General features: G+C 47.8%; 2 protein-coding genes across 3 annotated transcripts in view; both read left to right on the top strand.

The window, feature by feature from the left end:
* MAP4K5 (mitogen-activated protein kinase kinase kinase kinase 5) overlaps nucleotides 1–8,001 on the top strand; it is a 54,412-nt gene extending 46,411 nt beyond the window's left edge. The window contains exons 23-33 of the mRNA XM_029963580.1: nucleotides 229–289; nucleotides 1,129–1,131; nucleotides 1,222–1,336; nucleotides 1,470–1,528; nucleotides 2,610–2,713; nucleotides 3,089–3,266; nucleotides 4,505–4,573; nucleotides 4,994–5,086; nucleotides 5,706–5,776; nucleotides 6,016–6,071; nucleotides 7,506–8,001. Of these exons, the coding sequence (XP_029819440.1) occupies nucleotides 229–289; nucleotides 1,129–1,131; nucleotides 1,222–1,336; nucleotides 1,470–1,528; nucleotides 2,610–2,713; nucleotides 3,089–3,266; nucleotides 4,505–4,573; nucleotides 4,994–5,086; nucleotides 5,706–5,776; nucleotides 6,016–6,071; nucleotides 7,506–7,593 (897 nt within the window). The 3' untranslated portion in view covers nucleotides 7,594–8,001. The remainder of the gene's footprint in view (nucleotides 1–228; nucleotides 290–1,128; nucleotides 1,132–1,221; nucleotides 1,337–1,469; nucleotides 1,529–2,609; nucleotides 2,714–3,088; nucleotides 3,267–4,504; nucleotides 4,574–4,993; nucleotides 5,087–5,705; nucleotides 5,777–6,015; nucleotides 6,072–7,505) is intronic.
* Nucleotides 8,002–11,955: 3,954 nt separating this feature from the next.
* Nucleotides 11,956–24,540, top strand: CDKL1 (cyclin dependent kinase like 1). 2 transcript variants are annotated; one of them, XM_029963655.1, is made up of 9 exons: nucleotides 11,956–12,212; nucleotides 15,240–15,361; nucleotides 17,266–17,338; nucleotides 19,163–19,253; nucleotides 19,977–20,177; nucleotides 21,673–21,755; nucleotides 22,270–22,326; nucleotides 22,823–22,978; nucleotides 23,875–24,540. In XM_029963655.1, exons 1-9 carry the CDS (start codon nucleotides 12,045–12,047, stop codon nucleotides 23,980–23,982), a joined length of 1,059 nt encoding a protein of 352 aa, XP_029819515.1. In that variant the 5' UTR covers nucleotides 11,956–12,044; the 3' UTR covers nucleotides 23,983–24,540. The 2 variants fall into 2 exon arrangements, with proteins under 2 accessions (XP_029819515.1, XP_029819518.1); XM_029963658.1 differs by lacking the exon at nucleotides 11,956–12,212 and adding an exon at nucleotides 12,800–13,406.
* Nucleotides 24,541–24,897: the final 357 nt, after the last annotated feature.

Here is a 24,897-nt window from a genome sequence, read left to right as displayed (position 1 = left end):
CCCAATCTTCCACAGTCTGTCTGTGCACAGAGCAGCCTCTTAACACAGATAGCCAGGCAGGTACATCCCAAAAAAACACAGAGGGTCCAAACCAGGCAATTAAAGGGAAGCTGGGACTTTCTCCAGTGTGGATCCCTGCAGGAATGGTGGTGGAGGTGGAGCAGGCAGAGAAATGATGGTTGGAAATTCCTGTGTGTTTCTATTAATGGAAATGTTTTCTTTTATCAGTTATTTCCCCGAAAATGCACCTGGCTGTATGTTATCAACAACACCTTGATGTCCTTGTCAGGTAGGTATAAAGAGAGGGGAAATTGTTAGAATTATAAATAAAGGGGAATTATAAATAAATAAATGATTCATTACAATGTTGTTTGATCAGCCTGGAGAAGAGAAGGCTCCAGGGAGACCTGAGAGCCCCTTCCAGAGCCTAAAGGGGCTCCAGGAGAGCTGGAGAGAGACTTGGGACAAGGGATGGAGGGACAGGACACAGGGAATGGCTTCCCACTGCCAGAGGGAAGGGTTAGGTGGAATATTGGAAGGAATTCTTGGCTGTGAGAGTGGGGAGGCCCTGGCACAGGTTGCCCAGAGAAGCTGTGGCTGCCCCTGGATCCCTGGAAGTGTCCAAGGCCAGGTTGGAGCAACCTGGGATAGTGGAAGGTGTCCCTGCCCATGGCAGAGAGTTGGGACTGGATGATCTTTAATGTCCCTTCCAAACCAAACCATCCTGGGATTCTAAAGCAAAATCTGTGTAAATTTGAAGGAGGTGAAGTGACTGTGAAGCACTGTTGATCCAGCAATGTTGCTGCTTGGAAATACTGATTCTTGGACAATCAGTTGTCCTGGAATAGGATATTCCAAATAGGAAACAGGCACTGTGGAATGGAGACTGATTATAGGACTGTGCCTTTAAACATGCAGGGTTTGTGTAACAACATTTCTATTGATTTATAGGTAAAGAAAATATCCTGATATCAATTGTTGTATAATTACAGCCTTCTAAAAATGTTTACATAACTGAAATGAGCTCTAAGTTCAATATTCATTCTCTATTCACTATTATTGTTACCTTCTTTTATTTTCTTCATACTTGGACTTGGCCTCCCTGCTGCTCATGCTCCATGTTTCCAGAAGGTAATTTTCCCTACCTACATTTTCCTAAATGGTGCAGTTCTCCCCTGGAGGGGTGGCTGTTGGTGTCAACTGTGCTTTTCTCTCTTCCAGGGAAAACGTTCCAACTCTACTCCCATAATTTAATAGCTTTGTTTGAACAAGCCAAAAAAACAGGATTAGCTGCTCATATTCAAACCCACAGATTTCCTGACAAAATATTACCAAGGTACAAACCTCTCACTTATAGACAGTTATTAATAAGTGAAAATAACCATAAATGCTGTTGGTGCTTTTGAGTTTGGTGCATGAAGGGCCTTGACATCTCTTGCTGATGAATTTTTTGGTGATTATTATTCCAGGAAATTTGCCTTAACGACCAAGATCCCTGACACAAAAGGATGCCACAAATGCTGTATAGGTGAGCAGATGTTCAGCTTTGCTCTTTATTTTCCTGCCCATGGCATGTCTGAATAATAAACTTAGTTCTTTGTTCAGAAAAAAGGCTGAGTTGGGGATTGTTCAGCCTGGAGAAGAGAAGGATCCACAGAGACCTCAGAGCCCCTTCCAGGGCCTAAAGGGGCTCCAGGAGAGCTGGAAAGGGACTTGGGACAAGGGCACTGAGTGACAGGACAAGGGGGAATGGCTTCCTACTGCCAGAGGGCAGGGTTAGATGGGATTTTGGGAAGGAAATTTTGGGTGTGAGGGTGGGGAGGCCCTGGCACAGGTTGCCCAGAGGAGTTGTGGCTGCCCCTGGATCCCTGGAAGTGTTCAAGGCCAGGTCTTATATACAATTTTAGATTAACTTAGTTTGGAAAAGGCCCTTAAGATCACCAGGCCCAACCATTCCCTCAGCACTGCCCAGCCCACCACTGACCCATGTGTCCAAATGCCACATCTTCCAGTTGTACCTTCACACCCTTAAAAATTCATATCAGGTACTTCTTTGCCACTTGGAGATCCTGTTTAGCTCATTAAAGTGTCCACAACAGCCACATTTACAAGTGATTCCTCAAGTCCCCCTTGTCCTGTATCCAGCTGAGCTTAAAAAAACTCCCCCAAACCAGTCAGAGCCCCCCAGGAGTTATGAGCTTCCCATCTTTTCTGCCTCGGAATTGTTTTATTTCAATCCCAGCCTGCCCCAGCTCACCCAGCCCCACGGAGAGGAGTCACAGCTTTTCTGCCCACTCAGTGTGTGGGCTCTGAGCTGGGACTCTGAGGATGCTGCTGGTTATTAATCACAGTGGAATTTATCTGGAGTGTAGCACAATATTAACCACTGTGGATATTGGAATGGCAACTAGTGGGAAACTGATGGAATGAGATGATCTTTAAGGGTCCCTTCCGACCCTAATCATTCTTTGATATGTTTTTATAACACTATTTCTAAACTTATTTTCAAAGAGACCTGTAGAGAATTTTTTTCTGACTATGCATTGAACTTCCAGGACTTTAAAATTACTGTTTTCAGGGGGGTTTTTTGTTTGTTTTATTTTTTGCAGTACGAAATCCATACACAGGCCATAAGTACCTCTGTGGTGCGTTGCAGTCTGGAATTGTTCTACTCCAGTGGTATGAGCCAATGCAGAAATTCATGTTAATAAAGGTAAGGATTTACTTGTAGTTCAGTTTAATAATTATACAGTTGTTGAAATAACCTTTCCAGAGTTTGTCATGGAAAGTACGTCCCGCTCTGGTGCCATTTGTGGGTTGTGAGCACTTGAAAAATCTGACTTGACACGTTTTGACTCAGAAAACCTTGTGACTGAAGTCATGTAAGTCATTTAAAAGTCATTTAAGTGCTGGATCAAGCCCAGCACTCACAACAGCAGAACATCATCCCCCTCTGCCCAGCCTGATGTTCATGCAGTGAAAAATTCTGTGTATTTATACTTTGTGCATGTTACTGTAGATTTGTTTCACTGTAAAATCAAACTTACAACTGCCTGATTATGGTTTGTTTTGTTTATTTTTCCCCCAGCACTTTGATTTCCCCCTGCCAAGCCCCCTGAATGTGTTTGAGATGCTGGTGATCCCTGAGCAGGAGTACCCCATGGTGTGTGTGGCCATCAGCAAGGGCTCGGAGCCAAACCAGGTCGTGCAGTTTGAGACAATCAACCTGAACTCGGCGTCCTCGTGGTTCACAGAGATCGGGGCAGGTGAGGCTGGCTGGCCATCTCCCAGCCCTTGGATTCTCTGGGGATGTTGGATATGACTCCTCAGGAGTCAGTTGGAAAAGCTTTGGGCTTGGCAGCTTCTCTACCCAGAGCAGATCCCAGGGTTTTTAGAACCTGAAGGGAACCTGCAAGAAAGGTGGAGAGGGACTTTGGACAACGGCCTGGAGTAACAGAACAAGGGGGGAATGGGTTCAAACTGACACTGAGCAGGGTTAGATGGGATATTGGGAAGGAATTCTTGGCTGGGAGGGTGGGGAGGCCCTGGCACAGGTTGCCCAGGGAAGCTGTGGCTGCCTCTGGATCCCTGGAAGTGTCCAAGGCCAGGTTGGAGGGACTTGGAACAACCTGGGCTAGTGGGAGGTGTCCCTGCCCATGGCAGGGGGTTGGAATGAGATGAGCTTTAAGGTCACTTCCATTCCCAACAATTCTATAATTCCATGATTCTCTGTGTTCTTGTGCTGACCCACCCACCTCAGTATAAACTCCTTGTTTAAAAAACTTCCACTTCAGACACACCTTTTGTTTTCTAAATCTCTTTAAACACTAACCAGACCCTGCTGATTGGGTTCTCCTTCGTGGTTCCACACTGCTGCCTGGGATCAGTCTTCCTGCTCTTTCCCCTCCTTTCCTGTGTAAAGAATCCAGAAATGAATTCTTGTCCATCCTCCAGCCCTTGGGGGAGGTTTACCATCTTCAGATGGCTTTTAATAAGCAAGGATTTGGGTTATCTTCACAACCTGGTTGATATTTTGCATCTGCTTTTCTCAGCTGCCCTTGTTGGATACCCTTTTTTACCTTTAAAGCTGTACCAGCAGCTTCATTAATAAAAACCAGAAAAAAATGCTATGAAATCCTATTAAATTTAGCTTGGTATCAGCACAATAATCTTTCCAGATGTGGATTTATGGGAAAGGAGCATTTTTTTTAGGAGTGAGAATTCCCTTGATGGTTCCTTTTTTTCATTATGGTGCCTCCCTGTGATGGAAGCTGTGCTGAACTGTAGCATAAAACGTATTTTATCCAGTTAAAGGAGTGCTTTTATATTAAATACCTGCTTTGAACTGAGGGGTTTGTCCTTCTTCCAGAACATTCTGGGATCTTGGAGCCTTAAAAATAATTCAGAGTAACAAACAGCACAGTGAAGAGGCTGTAGCTTTGGTGAGAGGAGGCTGAGATCAGTCTTTTATGTGTATAAAATAATCTGCTCTGTTTTTCCTCAGGCAATCAGCAGTTGGATGCCATTCACGTGACACAGCTGGAAAGGGACACTGTCCTGGTCTGCCTGGACAGTGAGTAACACAATTCCCTTGGAAAACTTCCTACACCTCGTGCAAAACTTGTTTTGCCACAGTTGTTGAGCTGAACTCTACCCACAAGTTCATTTTTTCCCCCTTCATTACTGATCTGTGTTGTGATATTTCCAAATAAGCTACAGTTTGGATAAGTGGGATTTCATTTTGAGTCTTGTCATTCCACTTTCTCTCCTCATATGTGAATCATTCTGTCAGTAGAGTTTAAAAACATGCCAAGTGCACAAAAAAGTTTTTTATATTTATTTTGAGAGAAAGATGCTCTTGGGTTCATTTTAGGCAAATACTGTAGATGTTAACTTGGGGTATTTCTTTGTGCCTGAAAGATTAAATTAGTATCTCTTACTTGAATCCTTTTCAGCAGTGGGTTTTAATACTTATTTTTCTGTTTCTCTCGAGAATTTGTGAAAATAGTGAATTTACAAGGGAAACTGAAGTCAAGCAAGAAATTGGCCTCTGAGCTGAGCTTTGATTTCTGCATTGAGTCAGTGGGTGAGTGATTTGCTTCTGTCTGGTCTCTCAGGGTTGAGGAACTCACAGGGGTGAGTGTTGAAAGACTGGCTGGTTTCTGGTCATTTCCATGGAACTGAGAAAAAAATTCGGGAAGGAGAAAGTGTTTTAGTAATACATAAATCTGTGTTAGTCTTCTGAAAGTTGGGATTTTATTTAAAGTGTAGCACAGCCATTTTTTAGTAGTCAGGATCATAATATTTCAGTCTAATTCTTAGAGGACAAGCTGCTGTCTTTAAATTATCAGGGGACAGGAGCCTTTGCTTCAAAAACTTGAATTGTGGTTGTCAGACAAGTATTTGTGCTGTGATAAACTCTTGGAATTATAGAATTAAAATCACTCAGAGCAGGGAGTTCTGTGCTCCCTCTGTCCCTGTATGGAAAACTCCTCCCATTTTTCATACATCTATTTTGAAGTAAATATAATAATTCCATTTTGAATATATATTTCTATATTAAAAATAGTCATATTTTAATGTAAATATAGTAATTCAAATATGTAGTTGGAATGGTGTTTATACCCTTCCTGGGGTTTTCTCCAGGATCATTAGGGGTACAAAGACCCAGGGAATAGGGTGTGATGGGTGTTTTTCCTTTGCAGTGTGCCTTCAGGACAGCGTGCTGGCCTTCTGGAAACATGGAATGCAGGGCAAGAGCTTTAAGTCAGATGAAGTAAGTGATCTCCCAGTATCTCCAGGAAGTTTAATTTATTCCTGTTCCTTATTTACCACTCGATCCTTTGGCTCCTCTCGCTCCTTCCCTACTGGCAATGCTGGTGCTCCAAGATCAATTTATCTGTTTCTCCTGGAGTTTGCACCAAGTTGCATTTGAATTTTATTTTCCTTCCGACCCAGGCCAATAAATTTCATTTTGCCCCTGAAACAGATCTAAACATCTCCATTTTTCTCCAGGTGACCCAGGAGATATCCGATGAAACCAGGGTTTTCCGCTTGCTGGGGTCAGACAGGTAAATCACCCCGAAGAAACAGAAACCTTTTGTTTTATTTAAACCAGCTTTTCTAGTTCCCAGCTGGAACTGGCTTCCAGCCCACCACAGCTCTGTCTGTAGGCAGCAGGTGACAGGGAGAGAAGAGAGATGCCCTTGGATGCCTGGAGAAGCCTGCTCTGGCTTGGATTTTCCTGGCGAACTGGGAATTATCTTGGCAGCTAGTTAGTTAAAAATAATCTCTGCTGATCTCGAAATAGCAGGGCAAACTAGAACACACACAGGTTTTAATCACAGTGGGCTAAATTCAATCATTATCCATAATATCCAGCTGATTCCAGAGGTGGGAAGAGGTGCAGCTGCCTCCAGGTTTGGAACCTGAGCAGCAGCTGCCTCAGTCTCTGGGTTGGACACGTGCACTTGTGGGTTCAGTGCTAAATGTAGGAGTAGATAGGAATGAATCCAGAAATCAGTTCCAATCACAGAATCCCAGAATGGTTTGGGATGGAAGGGACCTTAAAGCTCATCTTGTTCCACCTCCCTGCCACAGGCAGGGACACCTTCCACTGGACCAGGTTGTTCCAAGCCCCATCCAACCTGGCCTTGAATACCTCCTGGTCTTAAATCCCTGATCCATCTGGCTTTTGAACTGCCAAACCCCTTGGTTTGTATTTTCCATCTCTGTTCAGCTGGAGCAGGATTCTTTCCTGCCATTCCAGCAATGGGATGTGGTAGCACCTTTCTGCCTTGGATCACTCTAGAACTGGTCGGGTGCAGAGGTGCAGATCAGGGACAGAGGGAGTTAGGAGACTTCATTTGAAAACTCTTGAGGAAGGGAGAAAGTAGAGAGAAGTGTAATCCTAAAAACAACAGGATATTTTCCTAGGAACTGGTGCAGAGAAATGCAGGCATTTGGGAGGGAGAAGGGAGGGCAAAGGCCCAACCACATCAGCTGATGGTCAAGGTCCAGCATGGGATGGGGCAGTGGTCAGTGTGTGCCAAGACAGGGGGAGACTCATTTTCCAGAGCAGCCCACAGGAATGTGACCCAGCAGGACACAGGCAGAGATGGGGTTGAGTGATCCCTGTGAATCCATCAGGGACAAATATTTAGGATGGAGGAGAATTGTTTGGGTTAGTGGCTGATGCCCATCACAAGATGTGGGAGGGATAAACATACTCGGGCCGCAGTTGATGGAATCATGGAATGGTTTGGGTTGGAAGGGACCTCAAAGATCATCCAGTTCCATGGCAGGGACACCTTCCACTATATATAACACTGTAGGGATTTTATCAGAAGTGATGCTGCAAAACAAGGGAACTGCTTTAAGGAATGAAACACCCAAGATATTTGGGAGAACCTCCGGGCTGTAGAAACCTGGGAGTTCGCTCCTCACACCCACGTGCTTTACCTTTTGCCACTAAATTCCTGGATGCTGTTTGTGTTTGGTTGCAGAGTGGTTGTGTTGGAGAGCAGGCCCACGGAGAACCCTCAGGCTCACAGCAACCTCTACATCCTGGCTGGACACGAAAACAGTTACTGAACAACGCCCACCCAACACAAATAACGGAGGGAACTTGCCTCAGGAGGAACAAAGGAGCGTTAGGAAACTGGAACTTGCCGTTTCTTTCCTTGACACCGAAGCTGTGCTGGTTTTTAGGGTGGGAATCAATCCATTTTTGCAGCTGGGAACAGCTGGTTCTGTCTCTTGCCACTGTGTGGTTGGTTATATGGAGTTTGCTTAATAAAAGCTGAGATAAAGAGCCCTTTACTCGTTAGTTGTAGGGAAACAGAGCCTTGAAACATGTTATGCAGTAAAGGTGCCATAAACTGTTAAATATTTTTCTTCCCTTGGATTTTCCTGTTAGTCTGTAGATATAGATCTAGTGCTGGCTGTTGCCCTGTTTTATACTGAGTCTTATTCTTAATAAAACAAAGATTTGTGTAGGAAGTGGAAGTATCTGCAAAGCTTTTTGGTTTGAAATCTGCCATTGGGTATGGCTTTGTATAATAGACTATTTAATCCTTATTTATTAATCTGCTGCTAGGATGGGGTAATGTCTCTAACTTTTAGCAAAGGAAGGTTGCAGAGCAGCTTACATTTTTTTTTTTTTTTTTTTTTTTACAATTGTATAAAGATTTGATTATTCCTTTTCCTTGTAGGGATGTAGTGCATTACTGAGGGGTGTGTTACCATGTCGGGTGATCTTGTAAAAAAAAAAGAAAAATGCAGTTTTTGTACAACAAAGTATTTTGTACTGATTTTTCTGCCTGCAGAATTGCCATAAAAGGGATTTTTCTTACTTCCTAGACGTAGGGTGTGTGTACACAAAGTAGAATATTGATATCAGTCTTGTTGCTCCTGGGTGGGTGTGTACAATATCCATGTGTGTGTATGTGTGTGTGCATGTGTGTGAAGTTGACTGGCAGTGTGTATTTTTTATATATATATATATATTTATATATATATAAAAATGTACAAAATATATATGCTTTATTTTCATAAATTAGGGATAAGCCTTGTGAGGTGACATGGAAATTGCACCTGGTCATAATCCTTAATGAATGAAAGTATCATGTATCCGACTGCCCATGACGTGTAGTTTATTTATGCTATTCCAGAGGGGAGCCCATAGGGATAACTGAGGCTGTGCAGCATTCCAGCTGCTGCCAGACAGTGCTTTGGGAATGGTTATCTCCCCAGCTGGGTGGTATGAATAAACATGATTAAGAACCAGTATTCTATATCCGAGCTTTGATCACTTTTTCCCTCTTTTGTCACCGGCATTTTTTAACTTTCCCTTTTTCTTCCTCCATTGAAGAGTCACATCGGTTCCTTTTGTCTTCCTCATTAATTAAAATTCTTGAGGTACCATTAAATATAGACTGACTACAGGAGAGCATCTGGTTTTACTACCTCACATTACCCTGCTGGCTTTGATGTGAACACAGTCCTTGGGCAGGTGCAGTAGCAGCTGATAAACATTTAAATTGAAGGTTGTGGGGGTTTTTTTAATGAAATGTTGCAGCAAACTGCTGCCTGTTCAGCTCCAGAGATCTGCTCCCTAGGAAGGACAGGCTGGAATTCACAGGTTGTTTTAACAGAGTAGTAAAGGTGTGTGACAGCTTGGAGTGCTTTGGTGCTGGATTGTCTGTGTTGGCATCAGGTTACGTGATCCATAATTTAACATCGAGGGAATTGTCTTGGCTCAGTGATGTTTTCTTGTTGCTAGAGACAGCAAGAGGTTTGTGCTTGGCAGGTCTGGAAGGGAAAACAGCCCTGCACACATTTAGCATTTTAGCCACTGTCATTCAAAACTAATTCTTGTTGACTTGACATCAAGTCAAGCTTTTCAGTTCTGACACTGTGTCAAAGCTTCAGAAATAGGAAGTGTACAGATAAAACTTTAAAATCACACCACAGATTATGGAAAATGTGGTTTAAGGGTGGTCAGCTGGAATTGGATCAGCACTATTAAAAGCAGGACATGTAATTTTTAATTCTGTTAAAGAAGTCGAGTTCTCTAGTACTGAAATTACTTCACAGGTAACAGTGACTGGTGATTAACCTCAAATGGTGCAACTGCTGGTCTACAGAGACTTTAAAACAAAAATTAAGACAAAGTGAAGCACTAGGTGTAGATATTGTAGAGCAAACATTTTTTTTTAATTTACCTCATTCACTGCAGAAGGTAATTTTGGCTTCATCTTTGAAAACACTTAAAGGAGATCTCTAAAAGACTAGAGAAACCTGTAAATAAAGTTTGAATATTTATGGGGAATAACTGGAGTAAATAACTCTTAGGTCATGACACTGTCATGCAGAAATAACGAGCTGAAAGTATTTTTCTTTGAATGACACAAATGGCTTTGGTTTGCTGGATCATAATAAACTTAGGAAAGTCCTTGTTTAATCAAATCTTTTTTAGCTGTTGAAGCATTTCTAATGGCATGTTGTGAAATGCTTTATGCTGGTTTTACAGACAGTGGCATTTTTGGCATGATCTTCCTAGTGTAAAACCTCACTTGTATTCCTTACCACACAAGGGATTGGTGCGCTCCACAGCCAACCCGGCCAGTCTTGGTGACTCTGATTAGTATAATTTGCATTAGACTGTTTAATTTAGTCTGTTATTGTCTGTATCTTTGTTTTTGTGACATTTCAACCAGGGTTGGGAAAGCCTGGTGTGGGGGGATTGGGGTTTATGAAGCAAAAACTTGCCCAGCCCCTCGTTCCTCTTCCGACAGTTATCAAAGTTACTGGATGCACGAGGTCATGTGTCCAACTTGAAAGCCTTAAAACAGGCTCCCAGTGCTCTTGGAAGTGCTCTTGGAAGTACAAACACTATGTGAAGAGCAAGCAGCCTGTGGATTAATCTCTTTGGATTTCCTAACCGAATTCCTTGTAACTGAAAAATACACCTGGAATTGTGCTGCCGTCTCTATTTAAGAGAAGAAAGGTACAATGCATCAGTGAGCCACGGTGTCTCTGGATGAAAAGGACAAGACTGGGAGACTCTGAAATGTGCTTTTTTTTTTATCTTGTTTAGTCGTTAGGTGTAACTGAGACTCTTAACTGCACTCGTTCAGTTTGTGTAACCAGGCTTTGTTCCACGGGAATTTCTGTTGCAGTTCAGTCTATGCCAAATAAACCGCTTTATTTGATACGGAGGGGTGGTGTGGTGACTTGCTGGGAACAATACCTTGTCAGAGAGATGTGGGGAGAATCCAGCTGGTCTCCAGGTTTTGTGGCCGTTGCGGGAAGGGCCTGGCACCGCTCTTCTTCTCCGTCCTCCAGACTGCCGGGAGCCACCCGGCAGCTCCCACGGGCAGCAGGTCAGCAGGAGGTCTGGGAATAGCAGGGGGATGAGAAATAGGAATAGCAGGGGCAAATTCTTCCCAGCCCAGTCACCTGGGATCACCATGGATCCACTGGGGAGCCGTCTGGCTGGAAAAGCCGAGGCTGACTGCCTTGTGTACCTGTATCCCAGATCTTCAGGGATATGCTGAGGAGGGTTGTAAGTAATGGACTGAATGTGCCTTTGGACAACACAAAGAACTGCCAGTTACTGGTAAATAAATACACATCCACATTCCTCCTCTGCAGAAGATTGTTATCTCTGTGGGCAAATCTTGGCAGGCTGGGAGGTGAGGAGACTTCACATCCCTGATGGATGTGGCTTGGGAAGAAAAATAATTAGTGGATCTTTGTCCTGCACAGAGTTGGGAAGCACTTAAAGAAAGGACTGGGGAGGGAGGAGGCATAGGATGGGGCAGGGTGTCCACACAGATCTCCAGATCTAATGTTGGAAGTGGTTATTGCCACAAAAGGCCACTTTCCTCAGGGGGGGAGGACTGAGGATACAGGAACCCGCAACAGAAAAGAGAATGGGAAGGTAAAAGATGGAAATGCTCTATAAAAGGGTCTGGTTGCTGGCAGGAATCCATCAGGTGACAGGTACCCAAGATGTTGGAATGGTGCAGGAGGAAGATGTTCCAGGAAACCTCCAGGTTTTCCGGAGGTTTTCATCCTTTCAGGAGGGAGGTGCAGGTGCTGCTCGAGGCCGGCCAGACCTGTGGAAGGGTGTTCCCACTTTCAACCCTGCAGGGAAATAAAGAGTCAAAACCAGAAACCCTCTGGAAAGGCAGAGCGTGGCAAAGACAACACGATCACGTCAGGGGGGTTGGGGCTGGATGATCTTTAAGGTCCCTTCCAACCCGAACCATCCTGTGGTTCTGTGATTCCATGGCCACGGCGGGGGGTCTGAGGGGTCAGCGTGTGGCGCCGGGAGAGGCCATAGGGATGCAACCCCTCACCTCTCTCCCTCCCGGGGACTGTCCCGGCCGTCCCGGTGTTCCCGGGGCGGTTCCCGAGGGCCGTCTCCGCCGGGGAGACCACCCTCGGCCGCCGGGAGACACCCCCGGCCCGCGCGGGCCCGCCCCGGCTCCGCCGCCTGAGCGCCGTGAGGGAGCGCGGCGGGGCCGTCCCGCGCCATGGAGCGCTACGAGAAGCTGGGCAAGGTCGGGGAGGGCTCCTACGGCGTCGTCTTCAAGTGCCGCAACAAGGACACGGGGCAGATCGTGGCCATCAAGAAGTTCCTGGAGTCCGAGGAGGACCCGGTGATCAGGAAGATCGCCCTGAGGGAGATCCGCATGCTCAAGGTGGGCGGCTGCGGGGGTCTGGAGCCCCGCTCCCGGCATGGGCTGTGCCTGCTGTAGGGAGACCGGGGCAGGGAGCCGGGGAGCCCTGAGGGAGCTGCCGGGGACGGGGGCGGGAGGGGAGCCGTGAGGGGATGGAGTGTGAGGGGGACAGAGCGTCATGAGGGGACAGGGTGTGAGGGGACAGTCAGTGAGGGCAGCCGTGAGGGGACAGGGTGTCATGAGGGGACAGGCTGTGAGGGCAGCAATGAGGGGACGGGACTGGGGGGGAGCCGTGAGGCGACGAACTGTCATGATGGGACAGGCTATGAGGGCAGCCATGAAGGGACAGGGCATCGTGAGGGTACAAAGAGTGGGGGCAGCGCTGAGGGGACGCGGCCATCGTGAGGGGACGGGGCTGAGGGGAGTTCTGAGGAGACAGAGCGTCCTGAGGAACAAGGCGTGAGGGCAGCGATGAGGGGACAGGGCGTCGTGAGGGGACGGGGTGTGAGGGCAGCAATGAGGGGACAGGGCGTCACGAAGGGACAGGCTGGGAGGGCGACCCTGAAGAGAGGGGGCATGAGGGCATCTGTGAGGGTGATGGTGTCTCGCGAGGGGGGGAAGCAAAGATTCGGGTGCGAGGGAGCACCATGAAGCGCCCGAGTCAGCTTATCTGGGAGAAAGCCGGTGCCAGGGAATGGCCAGCCCACTTGTCCAGGGATGGCGATGCCAGGTGATCCTCCCCAGCCCAGGCTGGGAGAGTCGGTCCAGGACTGTTGGAGCCGGTGTAAAACACATGGGCAAAAAGTGATCCTAAACAGCACGAGGAGGGGGACAGCCATGGAATGTAACTCTCCCAGCTCCCCAGTTGATAAATCTGCCCCAGCTCCTCCTTAAAATGCCCTTTCTGAGCCCCTGATCTTGGGGGATCTGCAGTGTCGGAGCCTGGCGTGCAGGAAGATCCAGCTGTGGATTGAATGCCAGGAATCGAGGGCAGAGCCGCACCTGTGAGCCGTGGCAGCACCTTGTCTTTGCTGATCCTTTCCTGACCTCTCTGTGAGAGCTCACCCTCACACAGAAATGGGTCGCTCCTTCACCCTCTATGTGTATTTTCCTGGTGAAAATAAAAGCACGGGAACATCTACAGTGGGTGACACCCCAGGTCTATCAAGCATGCAGAAACGAGGAGAGACCCAGGAGGAAGAGGGAGAGGATGGGGTAAGGTTTCCTTTCACACTCCCAGCTTCTGGGCAAGGATCCTGGAGCCAAAGGTTGTGCCTGTTGCTTCTTGCTTAGAGACCTGGGAGTCTGTCCCATCTCTTTTTTGAACTGTTGTGTTCATTTTGGTCTCCATAGTTTCCTGAGGCTTTAGGAACGTGTTGTGTGAAAAAAATATTTCCTTTTATTTGTTATAAACTTGCTGCCAGGTGATGGCACACAGCACCCTCAGCTGTTCAGTGTGTTCAGAGAAGTGGGAAGAATTTTTCACTTTCCACTTTCTCCAGGGTGCTCATGATTTGTCCACCTGCCATCCGGGAAAGCCCATCATCTCAGAAAAACAGGATATTTGTTTTTCAGTTAGATTTTGGGGAGAAGCAGCCTTTTCCTCCTATCCTAAGCGAACACAGGATGTGTGCTGTTTCATTTCAATAAACAATGCTGGAGATGCATTAACATTTAAATTGTATTTAAGATCTGAAAAGGAAAACAATCATTGCTGAAGAAGACCCAGCTGGGAACTGGATCATCCTCTGGGATCCAAGGCTTGCATCGCTGCAGCCAGGCATGGCAGGATCTGTGTTGGGGCACTGTTGATTTTAACAAGTGCAGACATGCTTGGCTGTCTTTTCAGCCTTTTCTCTGTAAATAGTAACAGTTTGTTTGTTTTTTGAGGTATTTACTGGCTTAGGCAACTCCTGTTTGTCAAAGATGCAGCGAGATTGTGTTTCATTGGTAAAAAATGTGGGGCCTGATAAATCATTCTTCTGCACAAATGGCTTGTAGAGAAAGGGGGTTTTGTGGCCAGGAGCCAAGGGAGGGTGGGGGCAGTTTGCAGAGTCTTGAAACCATAGAATCCTGGAATTGTTTGGGTTGGTAGGGACCCCAAAGGTCATACAGTTCCACCCTCCTGTAGGGACACCTTCCCCCATCCCAGGTTGCTCCGAGCCCTGCTCCAGCCTGCCCCTTGGAACTTCAGGGGGGGGAATCCAGAGGGCCAGCCACAGCTTCTCTGGCAACTGTGCCAGAGCACTCAACCACCCTCACAGCAAGAATTCCTTCCATATCCCATCCTAACCCTGCCTCTGGCGATTGGGAGCCAATTCGCCCCTCTGTCCTCGCGATACTGGAAGAAATCTTCTGGCTGTGAGGATGGGAGCCCTGGCACAGGTTTGCCCAGAGAAGCGGGCTGCCCCATCCCTGAGAGTGTCCTGAAGCCGGTGTTGGACGGAGGTTGAGCAATCTGAGTGTAGAGGAAGGTGTCCCTGCCCATGGCAGGGGGCTGGAAGTGGATGATCTTTGGGGTCCCTTCCAACCCAGACCATCCTGGGATTCCATGAACACATGAGGTGGATTGAGAGGAAGTGGAAGAAGCGGGAATAAAAATTCTCCTAGTTGACCCATCCAGACTGTGCCAGTAAACGTGGTGAAGCTGAGGCCGTGTGCTTCAGGGAAGCTCTTGCTTTCTGCCAAATGTGTGTTTGTTTGCCTGCTGCAGGCTCTTGCCCCGTGTGATTTCCATGGAGAGCTGCTTTTCACTGTGGTGCCCTCAAAGGCTGATCCTCACAGTGACTGGCACTGCCAGAACAGCCGTGGGCACAGTGATGAATTGGTTATCTGAGGCACTTGCTGCAGCCAAGCTGACTTACTGCCCATGGCCAGTTCCTAAAACAAGGACACGCAGGCTGAGCTGTAGCTGAGCTGGTGCTTCACATCGTGCTGTGCTTGTATAAAGGGCTCAGCTTAAGGAACTGTGACCTGCAGGCAAAATCCCTGTCCCCCACACCTCTACCCCGTGCAGGAACTGAGCTGTCCACCCCCTGTGTGTTACAGCAACTCAAACACCCCAACCTGGTGAACCTGCTGGAGGTGTTCAGGAGGAAGCGGAAGCTGCACCTGGTGTTCGAGTACTGCGACCACACGGTTCTCCACGAGCTGGACAGGCACCCCCGGGGGTGAGTGGCCCATGTCCCCCTGGGAACATGGGAAGTTTCTCAGCCCCGTGCCCAGCACTTGCTCTGTTACTGTGGTTTAGCACTGACATCCCCAGGAATGGTGTGTGAGCCCGTGTGTGTCCCTGTGCAGAGCTGCTCTCCACGGAGACGGGAGCGCTGAGCCGGGTATTTGGGTGAGCTCTGGCTGGCTGGGGAGCAGCAAACCCGAGGGCTTGGGAGCAGCTGGGGTGTCGCTGCAGGGGTGTGCTGGGGGCCCCCAGCCCTCCTTCCAGTGCTCCCCAGCTGTGCTGCACATCACTGCACACTGGGGCACATCACTGAGCACCCAGATACAGAATCACAGACTCGTGGAATTGTTTAGGTTGGAAAAGCCTCTAAGACCATCGAGTCCAACTAATCCAGCACTGCCAAGCCCACCACTCTAAACCATATCCCCAAGTGCCACATTTACATGGCTTTTGGATGCTCAGAGGGATGTGTGAGTTGGCAGGAATTCCCAGGAGCTGTGCCTGCACCTCCCTGCACAGCCCCAGTGAACTCCCTCCTCACACAGGTGTGAGCTCCACACGGGGTCTGTTCTTTCACACAGTGTAAATGACACTCCCACTACACACATTGTCCCTAATTACCCCCGGTGACCTGGTGCTGGGGAAATGCTAAGCAGGAGTTCATAAATCATTTTACAGGCCTGGGGCTAAATGAGCTGCCTGTGGGAGACTGACTGGGGGTTGAGTAAACAAGAGCCTGTTACTGCCTTTCTCCCCGATGTGGAGCTCGAGGAGATGGAGCATGGTGACAGCACATGGCTTTGTGAGCTGGTGAGCCTCTGTCACCCCAGTTTGAACCAGTTCACCTGGAATCTGAAGGAGAGGATGCATAACCCTCCTTGAAGAAAATACTTCACATTTGCTTTCTGTTCATCCAAACGACTCCCGTGTGGATGAACACGTAACACAGGCTGCATACTTTGCTTCCTGTCTTTGCAGAGGGTCCAGTCTTTTGTGGTCAGGTTAAGGTGGGTGGGCACACGCTGTTTCCAGGCCATTTGACCAACTCCCTCCCCTTGTCAGGCTGTCAGTGGAGCACTCCCATCATTCTGGGATGTTTCTGGAAGGAACCTCTAGCATTGCCACAGCAGTGTCAGCAGGAGACCCTCAGCACTGACAGCACAAAGTGCCTTAGAGAAAAACCCAGGCTTGTGTTGTTTTGGTTTAGTTTTTTTCTTTGTAATGAATCGGAAACTTTTCAACATCGAACACGTGAAATAAAATGGTATTTGAGATTGAAAGTGCCAAGGTTGTCACCTCTGCCTTTCCTGGGGTTGTTGAAGATCCTTAGAGGCAGCCAAGGAAGTTTAAGAACTGTTGCCCGGTAACTGAAAGAGAGGAGAGTGGGCTGGGAGGTATTTGCCGGCTTTGGGAGTGAAGAGGGGGGATCTAAACCAAAGCAGAGCTTTATACTCCTGTAGGAACATGCTTCCTCCCCTTATTTTGTCACCTCCCTGGACAATCAGTGCCATGACAGCATTGCACAGCTGTATCTATACCATGGGTTCTCCAACAGTTCCAGCCCTGAGCAGTTATAGAGGCAGAAATGCCTGCTGGCATTTTGGGATTGCCAGGAAATGTGGATGCTGAACACAGCCACGGGACAGGATCTGACATTGCTGTGTGGTCACCAGTGGCAGGCCTGGCTGTGACAGTGGTTCCAGACACTCTGTCACACTGCAATGAACCCTTGTGTCTTGTTGCACTGACTGGATTTGGAAGTGTTTTCTGATTTCCCTGATGATTTTGCTCAGAGGTGCCTGTACAGTGTCAGCACTCAAAGGCCTCCCCTTCCTTTTCTCTGTAACGCTGAAGTGATTTTTACTGTCCAAAACACAACTGTGTTTTTTCAAACAGGGTGCCAGAGTACCTGGTGAAGAGCATAACCTGGCAGACCCTCCAGGCCGTGAACTTCTGCCATAAACACAATGTGAGTGCCCTGAACAGCACTAACAACTGCTGGGACATGGCCTGGGGCAAGAGGGGGGTTCTGTTGGCACTTTCCTGGTTACAGAGCTTTCATGGAATGCAATCAGATGGAATTTCCTGTTTTCAACAGCAAACACATCTGAAATATCAGTGTGTACCCACAACAGCTGCATTTACTGTCACTCAGGCCCCTTGGGTTGGCTGTCAAGGAATGATTTGCTCTAATGACCTTAGACAAGCTTCCAGGTGGAACAGGAATGTATCCCTGTGTTCCTGTGCTGTGCATTACAGCTGATGCCCAGGAAACTGCCTTCCCAGCTCCTCAGCTGAGAGCTGAGCAAACTGCTGCTGATTTATCAGAAAGTCCTTCTGCTGACAGTCACAGGCCTTGAATCATGGCACCAGTTAAAAGATTTCAAAACTCAGACACAGTAAACCCCTTTCACAACCCCTGCTCTGCTTTCTGGAGGGAGACACGAGTTGTGTGCCTTTTAGTGGGAACACTTTGGGAAACAGGGAAGGAGAAGGAGCCCTTTGGAGAAGTTCTTTAAGCAAACTTAGCTGTAATTGTCTTTGTTTTTGTTCATTTGCCAATGTTTGAGATTGATGAGTGGGGCAGGAGATGGCCCTGGGATGGGTGTTTTGTCTTTGCTGGGAGAATTATGTCCAGTTGAGCCACAGGAGCTTGGCCACAGCTCTCTCCTGCTTCCAAGATTTGTTGGTTCGCGTCTTTTTTCCGTTCCCCTCAAAGATTTAATGGAGTTTTAGAGCAGAGGGAACAATGAGATGCTGCAGCCTGACCTGCTGTAGATCACAGGTAATGAGGTTTTATGCAGCTGCCCTTTTTGGAACTCCATGACAGGGGTTTAATAAGCAGCATTTCAGTCCTCAGGAGGAGACACAATAATTTACCACCAGCTTAAGGAGGAAAGTCTGAGGTGTTTGTGCTGAGGTGATGGTGTGGGAGGGATGACATGAGCGAGACCCTGGTGAGTTGAGCAGAGCAAAAGAAATGAAGGTCTCTGCTAGTTTGATCAGCAGAAATTCTTTGCCAAGCCCAAATTCAGTTGTTGTGAAGGTCAAGGTCACCTCCTAAGAATCACAGAATTGCCAGTGTTGGAAGGGAAATCATCTTGTCCAGCCCTCACACTCAGGCTGGCTCAGCTAGAGCAGGCTGCTCAGAAACTTTTCCAGTCAGGGGTTGAATATTTCCTAGGCTGGAGGCTTCCCAGACTCCCTGGACAACCTGTTTGGGTGTCAGGCCACCTTCTCAGTTAAAAAAGATAAATTGCTTAGATTTAAGTGGAGTTTCCTGTGTGCTCAGTTTGTGCCTGTTGCCTGTCTGGTGCCACTGGCACCACCAAGGAGAGCCTGGATTGGTCTCCTTTACTTCTTCCCATCAGATATTTATCCGCAGAAGCTGAGGATCCCAGAGCTGGACAGAGAGCTCTGGATGTGTCTCACCTGTGCTGAGCAGATCACTGAGCAGAGATCAGCACAGGTGAGACCGAGCTCTTGCTGAGCTTTGCCAGCAGGATCATCTGCCAGGAGCTTCCCAGCTGGTTCTGGGAGCTGACTCCGTGTTGTCCAGGTGACACAGAGCTGTGCAGCTGAGCCTGCAGAGAGTCTCATCCCAAGGGTGGGCTGTGGGCAGGTAATTGTCCTGCCTGATGGGACATGGATTTAGCTGCTGCTCAGAAATCCTTCCATCTCCTTCAGCAGGAATGATTGCCTGGCACAATGTGCAGAGGGTGTGTGGATGAATTAAGAGGGTCTTTGTATGAGGGCCAGGTTTAAATACTTGCTTCTAACCTTCTGTTTGCAGTGCATCCACCGAGATGTAAAGCCAGAAAACATCCTGATAACAAAGCACTCCGTCATCAAACTCTGTGACTTTGGATTTGCTCGAATACTGAGTGAGTGCTGCTACACACACCATTTGTTAACACGGGAAAACTCCACTGAAGTGTAGGATCAGCCTTTCAAACACTCACTTGTCTTTGCTTGATGCATCTGCAAAGCATCCTGTATAACAGGCTGTTGTGTTTCCCCAGGGAAGCTCTACTAAAGGCTGTGTAGAGATCCCCAACCTTAAAGGAAGGAGTCCAGACACCATGGTGACAGGGATCTGTGAACAGCCTGAGCTCCCTGCTGGGGCAGCTGAGCTGCTGGGGTGCTGGCACTGGCACATGGAAGTCAGCCTTGGGAATCTTGGAGCTGCCCAGCCGTTGTTTATGCAATGCTGGAGACACAGCTGGAGTTCCCTGGCAGCCAGACCCCTCTGGCTGCCTCTGCAAACAATGGCTTCACATTTTCCTTGTAAATAAACCCCCTAATCTGGTTTATTTTAGCTCCTGTTCTGACAAATCACGTGGGCTCCGGGAACTGCCCACAGGCTGGTGCAGGGCCCTGCTGTGAGCTCTGCACATTTTCATTTGGAGAAAAACACGGTCCTGATTTTTGCCAGATCCAAAGTGTTTCCACAGTAGGGTCCTGTTGTGGCCAGTGACTCACCCCGTTCCTGCAGCCACTGCCTGCCCAGGAGGTGCCCCAACATGTGCAACAACTGGTGACAGCTTCTCTGCATCCCCCTGATCCCACATTCCTGTTTGTTTGTCTCCTCCCTGACCCCAACCCAGCCGGTCCCAGTGACTACTACACAGACTACGTGGCCACCCGCTGGTACCGCTCCCCGGAGCTGCTGGTGGGGGACACCCAGTACGGGCCCCCCGTGGACGTCTGGGCCATCGGCTGCGTCTTCGCCGAGCTGCTCTCGGGGGTCCCGCTCTGGCCGGGGAAGTCTGACGTGGACCAGCTCTACCTCATCCGGAGAACCCTGGGTGAGTGTCCCCCTTGGCAGGACTAGAGCTTTCCTCTGTTGTGGGAATCAGGAGTAGCCAAGAGGTGAATTTACCCCGTGGATCTCTCCCTGTAATAGGTGTTGGCTTATTTGAGGTGTTCCTGTCCTTAAAAGGGAGCTGGGTTTTCCTGGCTCCCAAAGTACGGGGCTGTGGAAGCGGGATCATTGCCTGCAGACTGGCTGGAACCATCCCTCCACTCTCTTTAGTGGTGGCCTCTGGGAAGCTGAGTCTGGTGCTGGGCAGATTAGGAAAGATGTGGGATGTGTTAGGTGACCACCAGACCTCCTGGTCCCTTGGGGTGGCTCAGTGACTGCTGAGGTGTCCCTTGGGTTGGGACAGCACAGGAACACCACCTGCCTCTCCTGCTGTGCTTCCCACATCTTCACCTGTCTCCATACAGGGAAATGAGGTGCCTGTATCAGAAAGGAATGTTTTGCATAAAGGTTTGAAAGATCCAGGTATTTTTCAGCAAATCAAGCAAAGTGGTCAATGAATAGTTGGATTAAGTTCATCCCAGCTTTGGAGGTCTCATAAGTGTGGCCAGTGCCTGTGGATGTCTCTGTGCCTGGGAATGGGAGTGTGAAAATGTTCACACTTGCTCACAAAAATGTTCACAACCTGTCTGTTCCACGCGTTTGTCTTTATTCATCAAGGAATTTTAGGAGCCACTCCAGATTTATTTGTTAAATAAAAGACCCACTATCCCCATAATGCTTAAATTAATCCAGTGTCATTGATTCTCTTTGATCTGAGTGTGTAACATCTGATTTCTTGCCTGGCAACGAACAACCCCCCCACTTTTAATTGAAATTTGTTGGAATGAACTGAGAGTTGTAATTTTTACTGAGCAGTTTATAAAACTAATGGCTTTAAACAGATAAGCTCCTTAGCTAGAAAAATAGTTCAACACCGATTGCTTCATCCTCCAGAATCCATTAAGGCCACTGTTAGGCAGTTATAATTCATTTTTAATGACAGGGTTTCAGCCAGAAGAGATTCCCATTGGATCCAGGTGCTGGACTGAGCAAAGCTCCTTGGTGGAAGCTGTGCCATTATGGGGGTTGGCATTTTACTGGCTCTTTGTTCTGGGTTTGATTTTAGCATTTTCCTTGCTCTGAGCTGCTCTAAGCTTCAAAAAAGCTGCCCTGGGGAAAAGCTGCAACGTGCTCCTGGTGGAGCTGCACTTCAGCTCTTTTCCATACAACACCCTCAGGAGTGTCCAAAGAGAATTTCACCAGTATGAGTTAAATTTTCCTGAAGCTGGAACACTCCTGGCCCTGCCTTTCCCTCAGCACAGTCACTCAGTGTGGGATCACTGATGGCCCAAATGGACATTAGTTGTCACAGAAGAACACTTGGTGATATTCCATCTCTTTGGATGTTCTCTTGCATGGGATCAGCTTTGTTAGAGGATACAACCTTGTACTAGAAAAACAGCAAATTAATCCAAATTTCTCTTTATTCTTGGTCGAAGGGGATCTCATTCCCAGGCACCAGCAAGTGTTCAGCACCAACCAGTTCTTCAGCGGGGTGAGAATTCCAGACCCGGAGAGCATGGTAAGAGCTGCCTCCAGATGCAATTCCCTTGAGCCTGGTGCTAGCCAGTCTCTCTTCCACTCTAATCCACTCTGCAGTGCTAAGGAGACAGGGTGTTTGGGCAGGGAAATGTTCCTGCTTCTTTTTACCCACGTGCTGCCTGCTTTGGAAGCGGAGCTGGGAAAGCCTCGCTCAGCTTGACCAGTCCTTTGCTGCGCAGCATTTTTTTCCCAGTCCAAAAGCTTTGCCCTTTCCTTTGCCAGTGTGCACCAGATATTACTTGGAGGTGGCTGAACCCGTCTCATGACATTTTAACTTCTACACTGTGTAAAGACAGTCAAAAAATTATTGATCTCCGCCCCTTCCCCCCATTCCTGGTGGTGCATCCTCAGTAGTGCCAGGCCTGCAAGCACACAGAGTGAGGGAGGCATTTTGTGAGGAACGGGTCACATTGCTATGGGAAGCTGGGTCTCTGTCCTCTCATAAATGAACAGGTTGCTCATATGAGTACACTCACTGGTTTTTTTCCCTCCAGGAGCCATTGGAAGTGAAATTCCCCAATATTTCATACTCTGCTCTGTCTCTCATGAAGGTAAGAAAACTCCAGCCCTGCACTGAGATGAGCAAGTGGGGTCTGTGTCACTTACCAGTAAATGGTGTCAGCTGGGGGCTGAGTTATCAGAGATTCAGTGAAAAATAGAGCTGGTTTCCTGCCCTATTCCTCAAGCCACAATTCCTACTACAGCTGTGGACTCCCCATCCCTAGAAGTGCTCAAGGCCAGGTTGGACGGGGCTTGGAGCAACCTGGGATAGTGGAAGTTGTCCTTGCCCATGGCAGGGGGTTAGAATGAGATGGGCTTTGAGGTCCTTTCCAACCCAAACCATTCCATGATTCCTTGATTAATTGCTGCAGTCGTTGGGTATCAGCTGTTCCTCAAGCTTCCTGCTGACTGAAAAGCCACTGTTATAACACATTAAAAAAATTATCAACACATGTACCTGTGGGAATACTCGTTGGCTGTGGGGAGGGCCTGGAATTGTGCAGACCTGTCTCATGAGTGTTTTGTGTGATCCTTCATCTTTTCTAGGCATGCCTTCGGATGGACCCTGCGGAGAGGCAAACCTGTGAGCAGCTGCTGCAGCATCCCTACTTTGACAGCTTCAGGGAGGCACTGGATCTGGGGAAAGAACGGGAAAAAACAGCTCGGAAACCAGCTAGGCTGACCCGGAAGCACGTGCCAGGGGTAACTTTTCCACAGTATTTCATGTTCTGTGCCTGAGGAGGGGCTGGTTCTTTTGTTGGCTCCCAGGAGCTGGGCTGGGCTGGCAGTTCAGGGTGTTGGACTGGTCTCAGTTTTATCCTGAGGAGAAAACAAACCTCCTGGCTAAAGAGTAAATCCATATGAACTGGATACTGCAGTGCAGCTCCATGGGGCACTGGGGATAAGCAGCACAGCCCTGTGAACCATCAGAGTTATCCAGGAATGTGCATTCCTGACAAAGAGTAGCAGGAGAGCTGAACAAACTGGACACACTCATGTGGCTGGTTTAATTTGGGATCTTTTTGGTGCTTTTTAATCCCAAATTATGGAGATGGAAAAAACGCCCAGTTCTGTTTGTAGCTGGTGATAGGACGTGATCCCATACTCAGTTCCACACGTTACACCACACACTGGGTGTTTCTGCAGCTGGAGTTGCCAAGCAAATTCCCTGCTGCTTCAGCCTTTCTGGACTCCATCCCAAGTCCCCAGATCCAGCCTCACAGTGTGAATCATTCCGCAATTTTTATGCCCAAGAGCCACATTCCCCACAGCAGCTGTAAGGCTGAGCTGGTAACAGACAGGGAAGGTGGAGGTGAGGGATGGAGAACTGCTACAGCCTGTGAATTCCTGGATCCCACTGAGTCACCTCTTCCATTTCTATGCCATAGGATATAACAGGAATATTTTTCTTGCCCTGGATGACTGGAAGAAATCCCTTTAATGAGTTGATGTTGTTGCAGTCCAGTCACAGAACCATGACTCTTAGTATGAGAAGTGCAGGTTTACAGTAGGAATAGTGACATTTTTCCATGTGAAAAAGGAAACGTGTGCTTTATTCTCATTCCAGACAAACACACTCCGTGTAACTTTTCCTTTAGTTACAGCACCTGCCCCAGCTGACCAGCAGTAACGTTCTCCCAGCTTTGGACAGCAAGAAGCACTGCTGCAAAACAAGGAAATCCAACTACCACTTCCCAAACATCTGACCAGATTCAGACTTGATTGTTCAAAGTTCAAGGACAAATTCGGGATTCATAAAGGGAGGATACACAGTGGAAAACTAAATTACTAAATGCTATGACATGTACAAAGTGAGTCCAGCCTGATGAGAGGCTGCCTGACTGCTCCAGGTAGTTCCCAGCCTGCTCCAGGGATGCACCTGCCTTACTACTGCACTTACAGATCACAGAGTATTAAAGCTACTGGTAGTGACTTCACAGGCTCAACAGGCACCGCTCCCAGGAGAACAGATCAACCATAACCTCTTGTTTCTTTACTCTAAATTTTTAGAGTTTCTCCTGAGTGTTTCATCCATTGATTGAGGTTGCTCTTCTTTGCTGTTTCTGACAATAGTGAAGCCACTTGCTTGTAGTTACAGGAATTGTTTTGATCAAAATTAATCATGAACTTAATTTATAACAATGGCCAGACACAGGTAGGGATTCTACCTTAGTGTTTGTATTAAGAGTGACTCGGGTTTGTGGAATCTCAGGATGTAATACTGGGTTGATTTTGAATAAAAGAAATGTAGCTTGTTTTTCCAATTTACTGGATTTATTTTTTTTACTTGAAACCAAGAGCAAAAACGTTTTGTTTTCCCAGTACATTCTGTGTTCCACAACAGTCAAAGCCATTTCAGTGGGACAGATCCCACGTCCTCAGATGGTACCTGTTGGCCTTTTGTGTCCTTACACAGGGAGATCCATGTCTGAGACAGCACTGTGGATCTTTCTTGGAGTCACTGCCTCCTGCCCTTCCTTACCACCAAAGATAGGAATTTGGCTAAAAATGCTGTGTTCTCCCTGAGGATGAGTCCTCCCCCTGTGCTGGCACAGCTGAGGCACTTCCATTCCTGGGGGCAGTTCTGGGCCCCTCACAAGGACATTGAAGGGCTGGAGTGT

The sequence above is a fragment of the Manacus vitellinus genome, unplaced genomic scaffold (assembly GCF_001715985.3).
Source record: "Manacus vitellinus isolate BGI_N305 unplaced genomic scaffold, ASM171598v3 scaffold_103_pilon, whole genome shotgun sequence".
NCBI classification, from domain to species: Eukaryota; Metazoa; Chordata; class Aves; order Passeriformes; family Pipridae; genus Manacus; species Manacus vitellinus.
The sequence above is the reverse complement of the archived record's forward strand: the minus strand, read 5'-3'. Positions and strand labels throughout refer to the sequence as shown.

What these genes read in the sequence shown, in the direction of transcription:
- CDKL1 (XM_029963655.1), top strand. Translation starts at nt 12,045, where the DNA reads ATGGAGCGCTACGAGAAGCTGGGCAAGGTCGGGGAGGGCTCCTACGGC. An exon ending in GGGAGATCCGCATGCTCAAG is followed by an intron (nt 12,213 to 15,239) that starts GTGGGCGGCTGC and finishes TGTGTGTTACAG; the next exon opens with CAACTCAAACACCCCAACCT. An exon ending in CTGGACAGGCACCCCCGGGG is followed by an intron (nt 15,362 to 17,265) that starts GTGAGTGGCCCA and finishes TTTTTCAAACAG; the next exon opens with GGTGCCAGAGTACCTGGTGA.